Source organism: Tamandua tetradactyla, chromosome 3, assembly GCF_023851605.1.
Source record: "Tamandua tetradactyla isolate mTamTet1 chromosome 3, mTamTet1.pri, whole genome shotgun sequence".
In the NCBI taxonomy this organism is placed as follows: Eukaryota; Metazoa; Chordata; class Mammalia; order Pilosa; family Myrmecophagidae; genus Tamandua; species Tamandua tetradactyla.
In genome coordinates, this window is record NC_135329.1 from 190,261,276 (window position 1) to 190,278,158 (window position 16,883).

At 36.1% G+C, this 16,883-nt stretch overlaps 1 protein-coding gene and 1 long non-coding RNA gene across 9 annotated transcripts in view; one reads left to right on the top strand and one right to left on the bottom strand.

The window, feature by feature from the left end:
• LOC143678059 (uncharacterized) overlaps positions 1-16,883 on the top strand; it is a 108,156-nt gene that overhangs the window by 89,530 nt on the left and 1,743 nt on the right. For 6 of the 7 annotated variants that reach the window (XR_013173030.1, XR_013173029.1, XR_013173031.1 and 3 more), the window contains 3 exons: positions 1,114-1,250; positions 3,979-4,141; positions 5,127-5,290. This is a non-coding gene — a long non-coding RNA (uncharacterized LOC143678059). The remainder of the gene's footprint in view (positions 1-1,113; positions 1,251-3,978; positions 4,142-5,126; positions 5,291-16,883) is intronic. The other variant, XR_013173035.1, reaches the window with a different exon arrangement.
• ABCA12 (ATP binding cassette subfamily A member 12) overlaps positions 1-16,883 on the bottom strand; it is a 157,599-nt gene that overhangs the window by 7,681 nt on the left and 133,035 nt on the right. For both annotated transcript variants that reach the window (XM_077155038.1, XM_077155039.1), the window contains 11 exons: positions 16,358-16,463; positions 12,563-12,617; positions 11,813-11,990; positions 10,141-10,256; positions 9,111-9,270; positions 7,751-8,004; positions 5,494-5,698; positions 4,376-4,485; positions 3,936-4,077; positions 2,762-2,896; positions 759-862 (listed from right to left, as the gene is read on the bottom strand). In XM_077155038.1, the coding sequence (XP_077011153.1) occupies positions 759-862; positions 2,762-2,896; positions 3,936-4,077; positions 4,376-4,485; positions 5,494-5,698; positions 7,751-8,004; positions 9,111-9,270; positions 10,141-10,256; positions 11,813-11,990; positions 12,563-12,617; positions 16,358-16,463 (1,565 nt within the window). The remainder of the gene's footprint in view (positions 1-758; positions 863-2,761; positions 2,897-3,935; positions 4,078-4,375; positions 4,486-5,493; positions 5,699-7,750; positions 8,005-9,110; positions 9,271-10,140; positions 10,257-11,812; positions 11,991-12,562; positions 12,618-16,357; positions 16,464-16,883) is intronic.

Consider the following 16,883-nt stretch of genomic DNA (forward strand, 5'->3'; position numbering starts at 1 on the left):
TGACTCCACAACATATTAGTGCACTGGGGGTGAAGCTAGGATACAAACCAATTCCTTGACTATAAACAAATCTAGTATTTTTTCTTCTGTATGATAATTATAATGCGAGGATGATTTAATGTAAGGTCAATGTCACAAGAGATGCTTCAGTAGCTCTCAAATGTAGCTGAATGGAGTCAGGGTCTACTTTGTGGAGGAGAAGCAGGGAAGCATGATCTGGAAGGAACTTCATATGATTGAGACATGGGGAGATTTTGTGAAGAGATAATTTCGGGAAGAAAGCAAAGACAGAGAAAAGGCATGGCGTTAGGAGAGGGCAGTGTGTATATGCAGAAGCATGAGTCATTCAGATTGACTGATATGAAAGGGTATCATCGGAAAAAATCCTGGAAATACAGATGAGGTCAGATGATGGAGGCCTTACATACAAAGCCTAAGGATTCTAAACTTTACTTGATAGGCAATAGAGGGCCCTGGTGAGCTTGAGAGGGCTGAAGGGCATGATAAATTTGTATTTAAGCAGACTGCTTAGACTCTCTCTCAGCACAGCAGCTAGATCCTCACTATTTTATTAAACTATTTTATGTTTATAGCAATGGGAGCAAGTTTGCAAGCTATGCTTCCATTGCTATAAACATCAAATAGTTTAATAAAATTGTGGGCATTCATCATCTATCTATATCAAACAGAATTACCTTCTCCCATCTATCATCATAAAATTGTGTCAACTGATTTCAAAGTTCCCACACTCAGTTTACCTGTGAGAGGTGAGGATGACAGAACATTTGTTCTGTATTTCTTCTGAAATGATCTTCCAGAGATGCCGCTTTGACTTCGGATCCATACCAGAGCTTGGCTCATCCTTGGTAAAAAAGTTCAAGAACATTTCCCAAACGAATTAATTTTTGATGAGGTTTTTTATATGAATCATCACATCTCCCTTCCCTAGAACAGAGATCACTTTGCAAAGTCCTGTGACTAACTTGTTTTATACTTAATAGGCTTCTTTCTGCTGCTGTAAAATGCTCAAAATTAATCATTTAAAATTGTCAGTCTGTTTTAAAAAGTGCCTTGGTGAAACTGACACCCTGTTACTTTACACCTGTCTCTTAGGTTTCTTTGGGAAAAATTCTCCTCCAGTTACTGACGAAGCAAGGCTTTTACAACAAGGTTTCATACCAAATTGTCATGTATATATTTGAAGCTACTTCAACAAGATTGTCACCTGTTCATGATAGCAGAACTGTGCTGTGAGTGATAATACGCTATGTGAAGCAGAAAGAACAAAGTTTTATTTTCCAGTTAATATGTTTGATATGTTGTTTTAGCTTTATGTTGCAAATTAAAATATAATACTCTTTGGGGAATAAAAGTAGGAATTGCAGGAACTGCCAAGTAGAAAGATAAAAAATGATTTTTTTAAAAAGTAAATGATGCTTTAAAAAATTATTCCACCATAAAATTAGAAATGCTGTCTTCAGTCAACTATGCAAGCAATAATAGAGCCTGACAGATGATAAGAGAAAAGCAAACTATGGGTCAAGATTAGACAAAATTTTTTTTAAGAAAGTAAAGTATGTCCATAGAATAATCGGAGACTGGTTTTTACAGCAAAGAGTTAAAATTAGATTTAAAGAAAGGGGTATATATTAACTTCAGGAAGACACTGAAGGACATACATCATTGCTCCTATTTTTGAAGAAGATAGCATTTACAGTAAATGCATATAGGAGAAAACATGGTACCTTTCTATTTTAACCTGCATTTCATTTGCATAGTGCTTTTAACATTTCCAAGTGCATTACACCTATTATCTCACAGGGGTGTCAAAGGGTTGTTTTGTTCAATTTAAGGGACACTTACACAATAGAATTTCATTATAAGTATCCATTGTCGCAGACACAATATATCATAAGCTTCTGGTATTATAGAAAGACAAGTTGTGCATCGCTCTATCTGGGCAGTTTAAATGATTTGGTCCACTGTGTGACTTAATCCATGGAATAATGGGGCGATTTATAACTGTATTTTTATTGCATATAGTTAAAGCTCTTTCAGAGTTTGGAGGTCCTTGAACAAAGTGAATCTTCCAAAATAAGGGCGAACTCATTTCTCTGAGAACACCTTTTATAATATTTTTCCTGGAATTCTATGTCATCCCTAAGTATAATCTATAGTTCCAGGTGATCAACTTAATGTGCCAGCTCTTAACGAAATAGAATTATGGAATGTATTTCTTACCTCCAAAAAATTTCAGGTAAAATAGTACTGTATTTCATCAATCACATTCCAAGCTAAGTAACTCACATTTTTAACCAACAAGGAAATACAATTTTAGCACAATACATTGTTCTAAAGTTTGTCCATCCTCCTTAGTTCACCTTATCAGGTACTAATAGACAAAGAGCCATGAGTTTCTTCGTTAAGCGTGAATCAAATTCTACCATTTCTATAACTTTACTTATTCATTTGAATACCCTGAAATTGTTTCAGCTATTGTCCGTTTCCCTGCCAAGTGAAACCCACAGAGCCAAAGCTCCAGAAAAAAATATTTCTGATGGCATATTGTGGCAACAAATTATTTGGCGATAGAAATTCCCTTAATGAGATAGATGGCATATGTAAAGTGCTTTGTACATAATCGGTACATAGTAAAACCTCAATAAATATTTACTGTAATAATGATGATGGAATGTTGCACAAACATTTAAATATGTGGTTCTATTTATTTAGCAGCCTTTCTTCATCACAATTCTCTTACCAGCAGCAGAATGGAAGGTTTCCCTATCAAGGCCAGTGCAGTGGATAATTTTCTTTTTGTGCCATAACTGCACATAGAAGTAGGTCTGTCCTTGTAGGGCATCAGATGAAGTCTCCTAAGAAGTTTATGAACAGTCTGTGGGCAATAAAAGAGAAGTTAGGTTGACTTTCCTCTGGCCAAACCCTTAAAATACTAAACAGAATAAAATGTGCTTGTGAAAAGAAAGCTTTATAATGAGCAAATATATATGAAAAAAATTGCAAACATTTAGATTCAACATAGATTTTATTTTTATTTTCAAAGGACCACTTAAAAACTGATAGCATATTTAAAGAAATAAAAGCAGTTGTCTGGAAGTTCATTTTCAGATGGAATTTTTCTTTTCCAATTGTCTGAGCGTGTGCATCAGCTTTATGTTTGTGTGTGTTCATAATTGTGAATTGTACTTTATGCTGTTTGGCCACAGGAGTCTCTTGTAAACTGAAATGTGCTAAGAGAACTCAGCCCTTCACAAGGGAGGTTTCTCACTGATTGCCATCACTGCTTCATTTCTCTTCTTACTGTGGGATGAATTGTCACAAAGGCTTTAAGTCTATTTAAAACTGACCTAGTATCAAGACTTCAGTGTACCAGCTTAGGAATTATGGGATCTGATGGCTATTTCTGTCGTTGACATAGACCACACAAATAGTGAAATCCTTGGTGGACATAGAAAAGACTCCAGGTTTGCAGGACAGAGGAAACTTCCCTGAGGTTTAGCTATTTGATTAAAAAAGTCAGATAGATGCAAGTGGAGGACAAAGCCACAGATCAAAAAATCAAAATGAAAGCTATTCTATTTTTACTTGGGAATTGTGTTTTAATGTTATCTGAATACCATAACGATGGACAGGCAGCACCAACCAATGCTCAGCCACGATCTCAATACATATGTGATCTTCTATTTAATAGCTCTTAGAAGGTAAGTGAACCAACTTGGACCAAAGAGTTTCTAAAGCTGAGTTCAAAGGGTGTGCATATGATACACACTATCAAGCTAAGACTGCATCCTTTGCCATTGTCAGGAGGAAAGTATCATAGTCTTCCAGTTATCGATTGGTCTTGTGAGGATCTTGAAGGGGAATGGAAATAATAAAAGTTTTCAAATGAATTAATTTGTCACATTTATACTCACTTCTTTAATGTCTTTTTCTGGAATTCCATGTATCCTGGCATAGAAATACAAATGTTCTTCGACAGTTACCAAGTCATCTAAGGCATCTTCCTGAGGGCAGTAGCCAACTAATGAGCTGTGAGACTCAACGTGACCCAGAGATCTGAATTGAGAGGATCAAGAACACAGATGAGTTTCAAGGGATGAGTCCCTCCTGGCCCCCAAATGTGAGTAATGTAGCTCTAGTTTGAGCATGGTGGTTGGTGAATTTTGATAATAAGGAGTAAAATTATCCTGCTATCACAGTCACACTTAAAGATTTAAAAATTTCCCTTCATTTCAATAAGTTTAATTTTTCTAAGGATTTAATAATCTGACCAACAAAATAACATAAAATCTCCATTTTATTCCTTTGTTTCATTTGATTCTGCTCTGTAAATTGAAGCATTTGGTTTTCATACCCAGTTTTATTTCTGATCAGAATGTTTCCACTTGAAGGAATTATGTCTCCGGTTAGCATCTTGAAGATAGTGGTCTTTCCTGCTCCATTCACGCCCAGAAGGCCAAAGCACTAGTTTGGGAGAATAAAAATGAAAAGATGTCAACTTTAATCCAAGCCAAAGACATGTTGCAATTCTATCTCTTCCCTTCTTCTCTCTGGGTGAAAGAAAGTACCAAGAAAAATAAATCACTGGAATTATTCACAGATATAGCACTCTATTGGCAGGTTGGGAAAACTTCTTCTTTTAAAACAAATGAGCACGTACATATCTTTTTCCCTTTTAGCCATCTGAACATTCATATATATATGTAGGACATATTTTACATGTTATTTATAGTGATTATTATCTATGTATTCTATCTATATAAGTATTATCTAGGTTATTGTATCATATCACATATTATCTATGTGTTATGATAAAATATCCCACAAATAAGATATGCTAACCTGACAAAGTAATTATATCTACAGATTTCATGTTATGCATACAGAATCACAACTTCACTGAGTCAGCTACTGAAGCAATAATTTCTTTATGTTGTTGAATAAATTTGATACATTTGGTTTGCAGCTTTGCTCAGAAAGCTAAGGGAAATACCCATGGTCCTTTTTTCCTTTCAAAGCTGCCATAATACTGTTTCTGTGAAAATAGTAAGAATATAAACAGATGTGGTTCAAGGACCTCATTTTTGAAAACTGATTTCTTTAAGCTGCCTTTTCAAGAGGGCTGGAAATTAAAAGTTGAAGAGAGCACCCTGAACAGGCTTGGTGACTGAAAGCCCCCCCCAGAGAGCCCAGCAACTTGAGAAGGGCCTCAAAACTTGGTGTGTGGTGAGGTTGGCGAGTTTGCCTTGCTAAGAGGGAAGCTCATAAGGTTAGTAACACATGACATATGTATGGACATATGGAAATTATATATGTAGATTCCATGGAAATAGGGATGGACAATACTTTTTTCTCATTGATACAGAATGTTTCATATTTCCTGAAAAAATTTGGAGGGTAAAAATATGGATTTTTTTTTAACTTACTATATAAATAAAAAGGGCAGTTAGATATAAAGCATTGACCCCTTACCTCTCCAGCAGGTATTCCAAGGCTGATGTTGTTTACAGCGATAATCTTTTTGTGGATAAGCTGGTACGTCTTAGTGAGAGAATGGAGTTGGACCAAGTCAAATTCAGCTGCCCCATTCTCAACTCTTAATCTCTCAGCCTGCACATCTTCATCCTCATCTACTGTCTCCATTACAGGGGAGGAATTAAATTTTCTGAAGAAGAGTCTATAAAATGGGCCCAATGATTTTCCATCAGTGATACTGAAATGACATCACTCAATTTTTATGTTTTAATGGGCTCTGACTAAAAATGTATTGTCATATATTAAATTTCTTTTAAGCATTATGTATTATGCTACTCAAATAACTTAAAAGTTCGTATGAACTCTCTTCACCATATTCACTATGATATTTGGGAAAGGACTTTTGTTTTCCCTGCCTTAAGTACTCACAGATACACCATTACAATCCAGAATTCTAATTTTTAGTAGCAAGGTGTTAAGTGTGGATTTCGAGGATACTTCCGTCAATAAGACTCAATATCCAGAACAATGATCACCTTAACAACAAAAAAAATCCTCTCTACTTCTTTTTTATCCTCAACAGTGTTTATGTTATTCTGTACTATTTTTATCGGGCAGCTCTCACCTAGGATCTAGTGGCTATTTGAAGGTCAGGGCTGAAAACTCACTAAACCCCAAGCTCACCTCAGTTCCTTGCCCAGTAAATACCAAAGCAATCGAACCAAACAAACTTTAAAATCCGACAAATCAATCCACCTCTTCCTCCCGATGTTTCAGTTTCTTTTAATGATACCCCGGGAGACTCTGACCATGACGTTTTCTTTGAATCCTCCCCATTCCAAAATCCACTTGTGCAGTCAGTCTCTCAATACTGAAAATGCCCTGTAACACCTCCTCCCATCAAACATTTTCTATTTTTCCTAATTCCATCAGAAGCTTTCATTCCTTCTCACCTAGATTTCTCCAGGACCCTGAAACTGCTCCACTGTCTCTCAGTCTTCCATTTCAATCAGTGCCACCTTCACAAAATCATATCTAAACACCACTTGATCATGTTGCTCTCTGTTCAAAAATCTTTAATGGACCACCATTTGTTTGTTGAGTTAAGTCCAAATCATAGCTCTTTAACCCAGCGTTCACTGGGTTAAAGATCACTGAACTGCAGTTAAAGTTTTAGCTCCAACTATTTCATTATATTTATTCTATGTTCTAATCAAATTGAACTGCTCATTTCTTAAATATGCCTTAATGTTGTTTCTCTATCTGTGTTCTTGTCTTTCCTTTCACTATTTTTATTTAACTTACAGCCTATTTTTTCATAGGTAATCCATGTTATAAATCCATGTTATAGTTAAATCCAAGGTAGAAAAATTCAAGCAATATTGAAGAACATCCAACAATAGATAAGGCCTTTTCAACCATATACAGTTCTCTTCAGCAAAGGCGCCCACTATTATATTGTTTATGCATATATGTGTATAAATTATCTACAAATATAATTTCGTTAACTTGTAACTCAAATGGTACAATATCTCATACACAGTTTTGGACTTTGCATTTCTCATTGAAAAATAAATCTTAGAGGTAATTTCAAAGACTACATAGAGTATTGCATCATTCTTTTTAATGACTTCATGGTATTTCACTTATGAATCATATAGTTTATTTAACTTAAAAAAGGACATTCAAGTTATTTCCATTTTTATGATCTTAAGAATGATGCTACGATGAGTAACTTTATATTTACAGAGTTCTACATATATGTAAACATATTTTTAGGAACAATTCTTAGAAAAGGTATTGATGGGTAAATGGTATGTTTATTTCTTTTCACTTATAACACTGTCCTTATTTTCTCTGTGGCTTCTTTTTCCAACATTGTATGCCCTCAAACCTCTTTCCCATTTCTGCCTGGGGAAGTGCTTTCTATCTTCCAAACTTGACTCAAAGGTCACATCTTTTGTTTATGTACTTGTTTTATTTTCACCACTGTATTACAATCTCCTTAAGGCCCACAACTGTGCTTATTTAATTTTCTTTACAACTCTACAGTGATACTGGTAGACACATAGTAAGGTTTGATAGATGTTTACTGAATGAAATGAATGGTTAATTATGCCACAATTTTAAAAAAGTTTTTGAGCCAATTCTTTCTATATTACTAATGGCAATGCTTAGACTATTGACCTCTCCTGGAATATTTTGACTTGAGTTCCCTCATGGATGCCAAACACCATTTTTCTGTTATATTTACCTGAGCTTCTTTATTAGCCACTCATTGATTAAGAGTCGCAAGCAAAAGAACATGGTACCCTGAGAAACCAAGGCCACGAACATTGCACCTAGCTTATTCATCTCAAAGGTTTCACTTGGGAATTCCACTCCATATGCTTTTAAGAAGTCTAAGACCGACTGTTGTTGAGAAAGTTCAATCAAACCATAGCCAAAACAGAATTGTGGGAAAATCAGGAAAATGCGCTTGAGGGTTTCAGAGATAAGTTCCAAAGTCTGAAATAAGAGAAATGAAAGTAAAGCTCAGTGTTACGTTTCCAACAAATTGACAAAAATTTAAAACTAGATGTAGGGAAATATTAAAACCTGAGAAACTTATTTAAGACTGACAATTATTTCACATATATACTAAATTTAGGTATCAATATTTACTATAACCAAACTGTGGAGGTTTATACACTTGAAATATAGGAAGAAAAGGATTGTATTTTTTTTAGATGACTTAAGATGCCGGATCCAAACCTGGAGGCAGGATCACTTCTAGACCTGCCTTAGACCCTAGGAATGTAGGAATAGCCAGTGTATGGGAGGCTGGCACAGGGTACCCATAGGTGCCTGAGTAAGGGTGATACTTAATACAGTAAAGATTCAGTACCTAAGGTAATTTTTACTTGAAGAGGGGCTAATACGATGAAATGGATAGATAACATATCCCAACGAGGAGCAAATGGCTCATTTTTGCATTATTCCCTCTTGGGGCCAACCACTTCCACCTCCTGAATTTTATTCCTTCTCCTGGAGTGTGCTTGTCTATTCCTCAATTCACTTCATTTCCTCTCTATTCTTTTTTGTTCAATTGCCTGGCACTGATTGTGCTTCTCTTCTCCCTAATCATAATTGCCAGCTCTGAATGGAAAGTGATGCTTATAGTGAAGTAGATTTCAATACATGATTGAAAGGGAATGGATTAGTGTTTTTTTCTCTATGACTGCTCCAATGGATACTAACTTATAGCCATATAGCTAAGCCATCGTCCTCGTCCATAATTTAATTTATCAATAAGTATAAAATTTAGCCGACCAATTGGTTGCATGATTTATGTGGTCCCACACAATATGTCTGATTTTGCCTGTATTACCCCACTCTAACCCTTCAGCTGTCAATAGCTTTGATGCTAGGTAAACACAATTATAGGCATTAAATGAGATTGGGACCAAAAGGAATTTCGAAAGGCTATAGTTTCTCCTTTCCTAAATTTAATGCAATCAAATGAAATTCTTTTATATTTAAAGAGCGCAGAATAAAGGAAAATTTTCCTCTTTGAGCAGGTTGAGGTGTTTGATACATTCACTGAAGTCTACCAGACAAATAAAGGAGCTTACCGGATCATTAGGCTTTTCCTTAGAAAGAAAGTATACCACTGACAGGGACACAATGGAATTGATGCCAAAAAACAGGTTGACACAGACATACGTGATGAAGGCCATTCCTGTTTCATGGAATAACCCAGCCAGCAAGTACATCCAAGAAAATGTTGCATACCTGTAGGTTAACAATACTCAGAATTAAAATGTTACCCTAATTATTCTCCTTTACAAATCAATCAATCGAAACTCAGATGTGGTTCCAAAGTGAAAACAACTAAAAATGAATGCTGCTGGTGATGGTGTTATCCTACCCAGGCAAGACTTTAGTTGCTCAGAAATATGAATTTAATCAATACAAATCTTATAGCTTAAAGTTGAGGGAAAAATAATAACACTATCATAAGATAGCTAAGTATACAGAGAAGCCTCAGAAGCTGGGTAGCCTATTTTGAGCAAAGGCCAGAGCAATTTCTGGGACAAAGACGTAGAACTCAGAGACACAGAGGTCCTGTTCCAGCTACAGTTGCTAAATAGATGCTACCCATGCACTCAGGGAAAGAAGTGCTATGCTGAGCTTTGATTATGTTAACCTGTATGACCTGTTTCACCCTAAGACAGAAACAATACTATGTGCCTATTCTTAGAAATCTATTAAAATATATACACCAAATATACATGCTTAGATAGATGCCTTATAAGCCATAGTCAATACTTAAATTCACACATGCATACGTATTTTTCTGGTCATTCTAAAGCCTCCATTCTTATGCAAATTAAACTACATATGTAAATTGCTAAGTATGACACCTCGCACCCAGTAAGCATTTGTTAATGTTAGGTATTGCTTCTATTAATAATGACATTAATTTTCAGAAGTGTTATACTTCGGTATATTACTAGCAGGTGTAATATATTGTTGGCCATCACTCATGTCAAATGAAACCCCAAGACAAATGTAAATTAGCTAATGATATTTAAGTTTTAGTTCTGGCTAGGGGCATTTAATTCTGTTCATTCTTCTTTCACTGCTTAATCAGCAGCTTACCCAAAGAGCAGAAGTAGCAGAGATACAGCGCCTAGGTTATTTTCACTGTAGAAGGCAGGTAACTTGAAAATTGCAATGACACCAATAGAAAATGTCACAGGCACCAAGTAGAAGACCTATAGGAATATATAAAACAATTGTTAACACATGGCAAGTATTTTTAAAATCAATAACCCATCTAGTTTAAAACTGCAACAAGCTGGCTTAGAATTATTTGAAGGAATGAATTTTTATTTGTGTTCTGTTGTATGTAACAGCCAGCTAATTTTATTGATTTCACTTTAGAATGTATCTTCTCCAATGTGAGGTCAAGCCAGTTTCCATCTTAATAGATATACAAGGAGTCCCAGGTGTTCCTGCTTCTAGGCTTTGAGACTTGGGATCATTCAATGACAGGGGTTCAGTGAGAAAGATAAGACAGCCGGGTATCTTGGTATTAGAGTCAGTCCTCAAAGTATTGATTTCATTTTGATTGCTGGAACTCTCTCAGATGGCCCAGCTATATGGCTTGTTTATCACTCTGAACCATTCTGAGACAAGACAGCAGGGCAGCAGGTCACAGACATTCTTGGAATCATAGGTATATAATTTCATCAGCCAGTGGAAATATTAAATTCTGAGGAGTTTGCAGCACACTATGAAGGAAGTGGTAATTTAATTTTTGGGGGAAAAACCCTCTTATATTGGAATGAGCACCTAATATATGATAGACAACAGAATCTATAAGTAGTAAACTAGACCATCACAGAATGTGTACTTTAAGCCATCTTAATAGTTAGCCCACATTTAAGTTTCTCTTAAGTCTAGAGCAGTCATTACTATGATTTGACTTTCTACAACAAAGCATTTCAGACTTCACTGGATACATTAACAAAATGGATATGTACTTCATTACTCCCCAACCCTTCAAGCCAATGATCTATAAAGCAACCCAGATAATTTTGCCATAATCACTAGACAAGTGCATACCCATACTGGGCTTTTGGCCAACATTGGCTCATTTGGAGTCAAGAAAACCGTCTGAACTTCAGGGCCATTTTGTGCAAATGTGAAAGTTATCAATGAAATATGTCCCTTATTTCCCTACTGATCTTCTCTCACGTGTCATTCAGCAGGGGGTGCTACTTTGAATTTTTTACTATTGACTAAATTTCTAGTAACCTGATTATTTGGTACCATTGGGCAAGGCTATCCTCTTGTATCACTAAGCTTCTATTTCTCCACAGGAGTGGCTCTCAAACTTCAACTTAGTTAAAAATCACCTAGAGGATCTTGTTAAAAATGCTTAGTCTCCAAGCTCCCCTTCCAAGATATGGATTTAGTAGGCCTGGAGTTGAGCCCAGGAATCTGCATTTTAACAAGCGCCCTAAGTAATCTGTACAGATGGTCCTTAGACCACAGAACTGAAGACAGACTGGTTTCTTTTTTCCCTTAACCACTTGATTAAAATAAATCCACTTCCATTTTTTTTAAAAATATTATCTTTGTGGTAATAATTTGAACAAACTAGAGTAAAACAGATCTCGGGGTGGGCCACGGTGGCTCAGCCAGAGGACCTGGGTTCAATTCCTAGTGCCTGCCCATGTAAAAAAAAAAACAGATCTCCAATGTAAAATTGATGTCTTCTACCCAAAGAAATCTTGTCTTTTCTGCAATGACACAAGTTGCTCACCATGTCATAAATGAAGTTTGTCACCCAATAGCATGTCACACCGATGCCTGAAATATGCTGCAACTGCTTGGCTTTGGTCTGATGTTCCCTTACGACATAGGTGACAAAGCTGGCGGTGGTGACAGAGTAGCCCATCAGGATGGAGAGTGCCACTAAAATATCAATTAAGCTGCTGATTCTAAAGCGAGGAATAGGGAGAGGAAAACACACGTAAGTTTTTGGAAGACTTTTCCTTTCAGAAAGATTCATGCCTAAAACCGTCAACAAAACAGTACAAGAGTGACTGTGACACAAATAAGGCTTCTTATAAGACAGCCAGAGAGTATCTTCTACATGACTCTGTGGTGACCCTGGAATAAATGTAGTTCTGGTGCATCTGAATTGACTAGGGATATATGACAGAAAAACCTCCTGTCTCCAAGGGTTACAGGGCATATGCGCGAGACACATAGTTCTCGAGCATAGGAATCGCACTTAAATCCTATGCAGGGAAGTTGAAATGATGAAATACTTATGCTCTTGACTTATAAAAGCAGCAGCCTCTGTGACTCTGCAGGCAACAAGCTCGACTTGGCAACCCTACGCTACATCCTTTCAGAAGCTTCCTTTTATCCCAGGCAGTGACTTATATTGCCGGCTCTTCTACATTGACATTCATTCAGCTACAACTGTGATTTCCAATTATAGCACTTTATATAAAAGCTCAGCTACACCAAGAGGAAAGTGCTCATGCCAAAAATAACTGCTTACGTGACTTGGTCTTGGTCTTGCACTCCTGGATAAGGATGGCTATACATGATGATGCCTTAAAGAAGAGAAAATTTTCTTCATCAGTAGAAATACCAATTTTTAGATGAGTAATACACAATATTTTATTCTTTTTACTATGATCTATAAAGTTTACCCTTTTAAAGGGAAAGGATTCTTTTCTTAATCTAATCAACACCATAAAATTGGTGGCAGTCATATAAAAAGAAAAAAAATAGTTTTTCACATTGTGTAGAAAATTTGGGGAGGGGACAAGAATTTGTATCTCTTTTATAACATTTCTCCCTCTCCTACATTTAAGTACAATTGTTTCCCAATTTCTTCTCTCTGGCCAGTTACATGTTTCTATTTTAGTGACACTTCAGAATATAAGACATTCTAATAAGCAACTCCAAACGGGACCAACTGTTTGAGGATCCCCTATTGAGCAGACAGCAGTCACTGCAATCACCCTCTTTACTGCTCCATTGACCATGGTGGGGATATATCAGTCTGAGAGGACTCTTCCTTTTCCTTTCCATTTTTAAGATATCTGTTGTTCTATGGCTCTACCAGCATATACTATGGGAGTTTCAGCCGCTCCCAAGAGATTCTCATTGAGACATGAAGTTCCAGGAGGATTAAGAGAACTGACTCACTCCAGAAAAGTAGTCAGCAAGTTCCAATATATTCCCAAACCACTGGGATCTCTAAGAGTTGGTTAGACTGCCTGAGTTAACAGAAGCTAGTCAGTTTTCATCTCCCTTGTAGGACCTTGGTTACTCAGGGTCAAAATGGGTTGTCAACAGTTTCCCAAAGTGACTATAGGTTGAAGGGAAAATATGCATTGTTTGAGTAACTTTGGAAAAGAATCGTAAGGGATGGGAGTGAAGAGATCTCTTAAATACTTACTCCTGTAGAGTCACAAACTGAAGAACTTTTTCACTTGCTATTCATATAATATATGCCCATTGTGGTAGGACAGTAAGACTGTTTTGCAACATCCAAATATTATAGATTATCCTAAATTTATGCCCTCCATTAACTTACATTTGTAATTTTTATTAAGTAGAATGTGGCATAATTTGAGATTGAATTTTGCAATTCTTCCAAGTTAAAGAAAATATATATAGTCAAAACAAAAACAAGACCTAACAATAGCAATAATAATCAATTTCACCAATGATTTTAATCACGTCATTGGAGGATGTGGCTTTCTTATCTTTTCTGTGAATAAATGGGCTCCCTTTGTTACTACGATTCACTTTTCCATGGAGCCCTACTTAAACCCTGTTGGGGAATTATATTATAGGCAGGGAAAAATATTTTTTAAATTGTTTCTTTGTATTGCAGAATCAAGAAATACTCTATTTCTCCAAAGGGCTCTTTACAAGTACATTCACTCCCCTGTGAAAATGTTGCTGAACCATGATAATAATCCAGTTGTTTTTATGCATATCCTTAGCTGAAATTTAAGTAAAAGTGTCAGGGTTAGGGACGTATATTGTAACCTGTAGCATCCAGTATAATATCTTGAGTATAGAGATTGATCACTGAATGCTTGTAGTGTTGCATTGAATCTTAAAATTTCGATGACTAGTTCCTATACCTACCAGATACACTAAAACAAGGATTTTTTTTTTTTTTTGGTGTCTCTGTGGTTGTAAATTGAAAATGAAAGACTTCCCACTACATTGACCTTTATTGCTAAGGCAACAAAGGGTAAGAATAAACACGAAGTGGAGAGGGCAGCTTGTCAATATTTTTGAAAAAGAGTCTAAATGTGTTACATTTGTTAGGGAAAGCAAGCCAACCTATACTCTTTGAAAATAAGGAATTTTCATGTTAAATTAACCACTAGAGGGACCCACATGAATATAACAGATATTGACATTTCAAAGGGAAGCTAATTAAAAGATTTTTTATTAGCATATTAGAATTCAGAGAATCAGTTTTACAGCCAAAGCCAAATCCCAATTCATGCAGAATCTAACAAAGATGCCTTAAGACAGTAGCATGGGGGTGGGGTGGGAGAATAATCGAGTTAATTTTTAAAGAAAAGGAATGTTGCCATGACAGACTCCATACAAACATAACAGAACAATAAAAGTATTTTACGGTGATATGGGTTTCTTCTTTGAAACAAGTCAAACTACTTCCAGAGAGGGTGATAGCTTTCCACTACCACTTTCATAAGTTAGTATAAGAAAAATTACTAAAGAATAGAAGAGACACTATTCCTCATCTCTATATAATTCAAATTCATCTTTATATTTTTCTATAAAACATAAATTTCCTTGTAAGGTCAATATAAAGTTACGTTATAGAATTCCTAATGCTGCAACTTAAAAATACAGCTTGCTATAATCTAGAAGGACCCAGGTTGCCTTGGTTTAGGTAAAGAGCACTACTAATAAAGGAAGCCTAAATATAGGTTTCAAAAGTGGCCTTGGTCTCCTGTTCTAGCTGACATACCTTTGCTACATTTTCCCTTAGGTACTTCAATAGTTCCTATATTTTCACTGTCTGTCATAGCAACATGTGCCTCTTGCTCGGAGTAAGATATCCCAATGAAAGTCAACAGTTCAATAGTATTCAAACCAGGTTACACTAGAGCCACCTGGCTTTAGTGATCATTTAATTTAATTCACCACTCTTGACTATGCGCTTTATTGATGGTGTAGCTCTAAGGACTATCAATCTTGTTATTTTCTTCATGGTCCCTCTGCTAAGAAAATGCCAAAGCAGTCAGGAAAAATACTGCTTTCTCTGTAAAGGAGACTTCCAAAGATTGTATTACTAGAATGAGTGTTCGACTCTATGTTTAACTTATGCAATCACTACTATATCTGGTACACACTATTCTGCCCAATTGCAGGGAGATGAAAGAAAAGTAGACATTGGAATTTATGAGGATATGTTATATCGTTTCACCTTGTGTAAATCCTGTTTATTAGGCTAGAAGCTCAGTATTGTCCAGAAAATGTTGGACTCTTAGTTTCTTACCCATCTTTTTTATTAGCATTATTTTTAGAATAAGTATGGGGAAATAACTTGAATGAGAATCAAGAAAAGGAAATGGTCAATGAACGGTATTTGAAACATAAATAGAAATAAATAATCCAGTCTCTTTCAAATTCTAAACTCTATTTTAAAAATATGTGGAAGCTTCCTGAAGAACCCAGCCTACACATTGCTGGCTGAGTCCAAAGAAGCAGTATGGGAGCATCAGAGAAAAGAACAGGAAGGAGTTAGAGGGACAGGGATTCAAACCCCATTTTTGAGCCTTAGAGAAATAACAGTAGAGAACAAAAATGCTCATCCTGAAGGGGTGCTATAAGGACTGGCAATAATTCCTAGAAAGCTTGTATAATGTGGTGGATGCTCTATAAATGGTAATGCTTTTCATCAGGTGGAGGACTTTGTAGTTTAAAAGTTTTGTCTTGATGATGATATTTGTGAACAGATGTTTATTAAGATTGGCCAGGATATAAGCAAATATTTATAAAGTAGTTTCCAGTGAAATGTAACAACTAAGAGTGAGAGCAGTCTTGGGCACAAAGAAAGCATCATTATCCTGACTTGATAAATGAGGAAACCAAATTAACTTGAAGTTGAGAGGGTTCTCCAGAATGTTCCAACTGGAGGTGGTTACTACCTCCAAACTCCTTCTAAAGACTTATGATTTAGATACCATGAAATACCTGCTAGTGGTAGGCAATATAACCTAACGTGCATTTTTATATAGAGAGTAGCACCAGTTGCAACATGAGAAAGCTTCTGTGCAAGGAAGTTTACCGTGTCTGGCAGCATCATGTTTTGACATGTTCACTCGCAGGAGGAAATTGTTCAGGCTGTTCAGATAAGCTGGAAGGGAGTGGTACCCCTCTGGATCGTACCAGACCTGTTACATTCCGAGAGAAGCCAAGATCGATGTCACAGTCAAGTAAATCAGGTTGTCTTTGCATCTGACAGCCTACGGTACTTACATTTCAAATAAGAGTATTGATTTCTCAATAACTTATTTCATCTTGGAAGATTGTAAGCCATCTTCCAAAGTGCCAAATATAGGCCTCTAGGTTTCCAGTTTAGAGATGGGCAGAGATTGTTCCAGGAGAGAGCACTAAGTTATATATTATTCCTACAGGCAAAGCCTGAGATAAACTGGAGAAATCATTATTATCTCCATCTCAGTGGTTGCTCCGTGGATTATTGAGAAATAATAATAATGATAACATGATATATAGATCAGGCTATAAAGAGAAATAAAATGCATATACAAAGGATTGTGTCCTTAGCAAGTCAAAATGATAACCTTGAAATC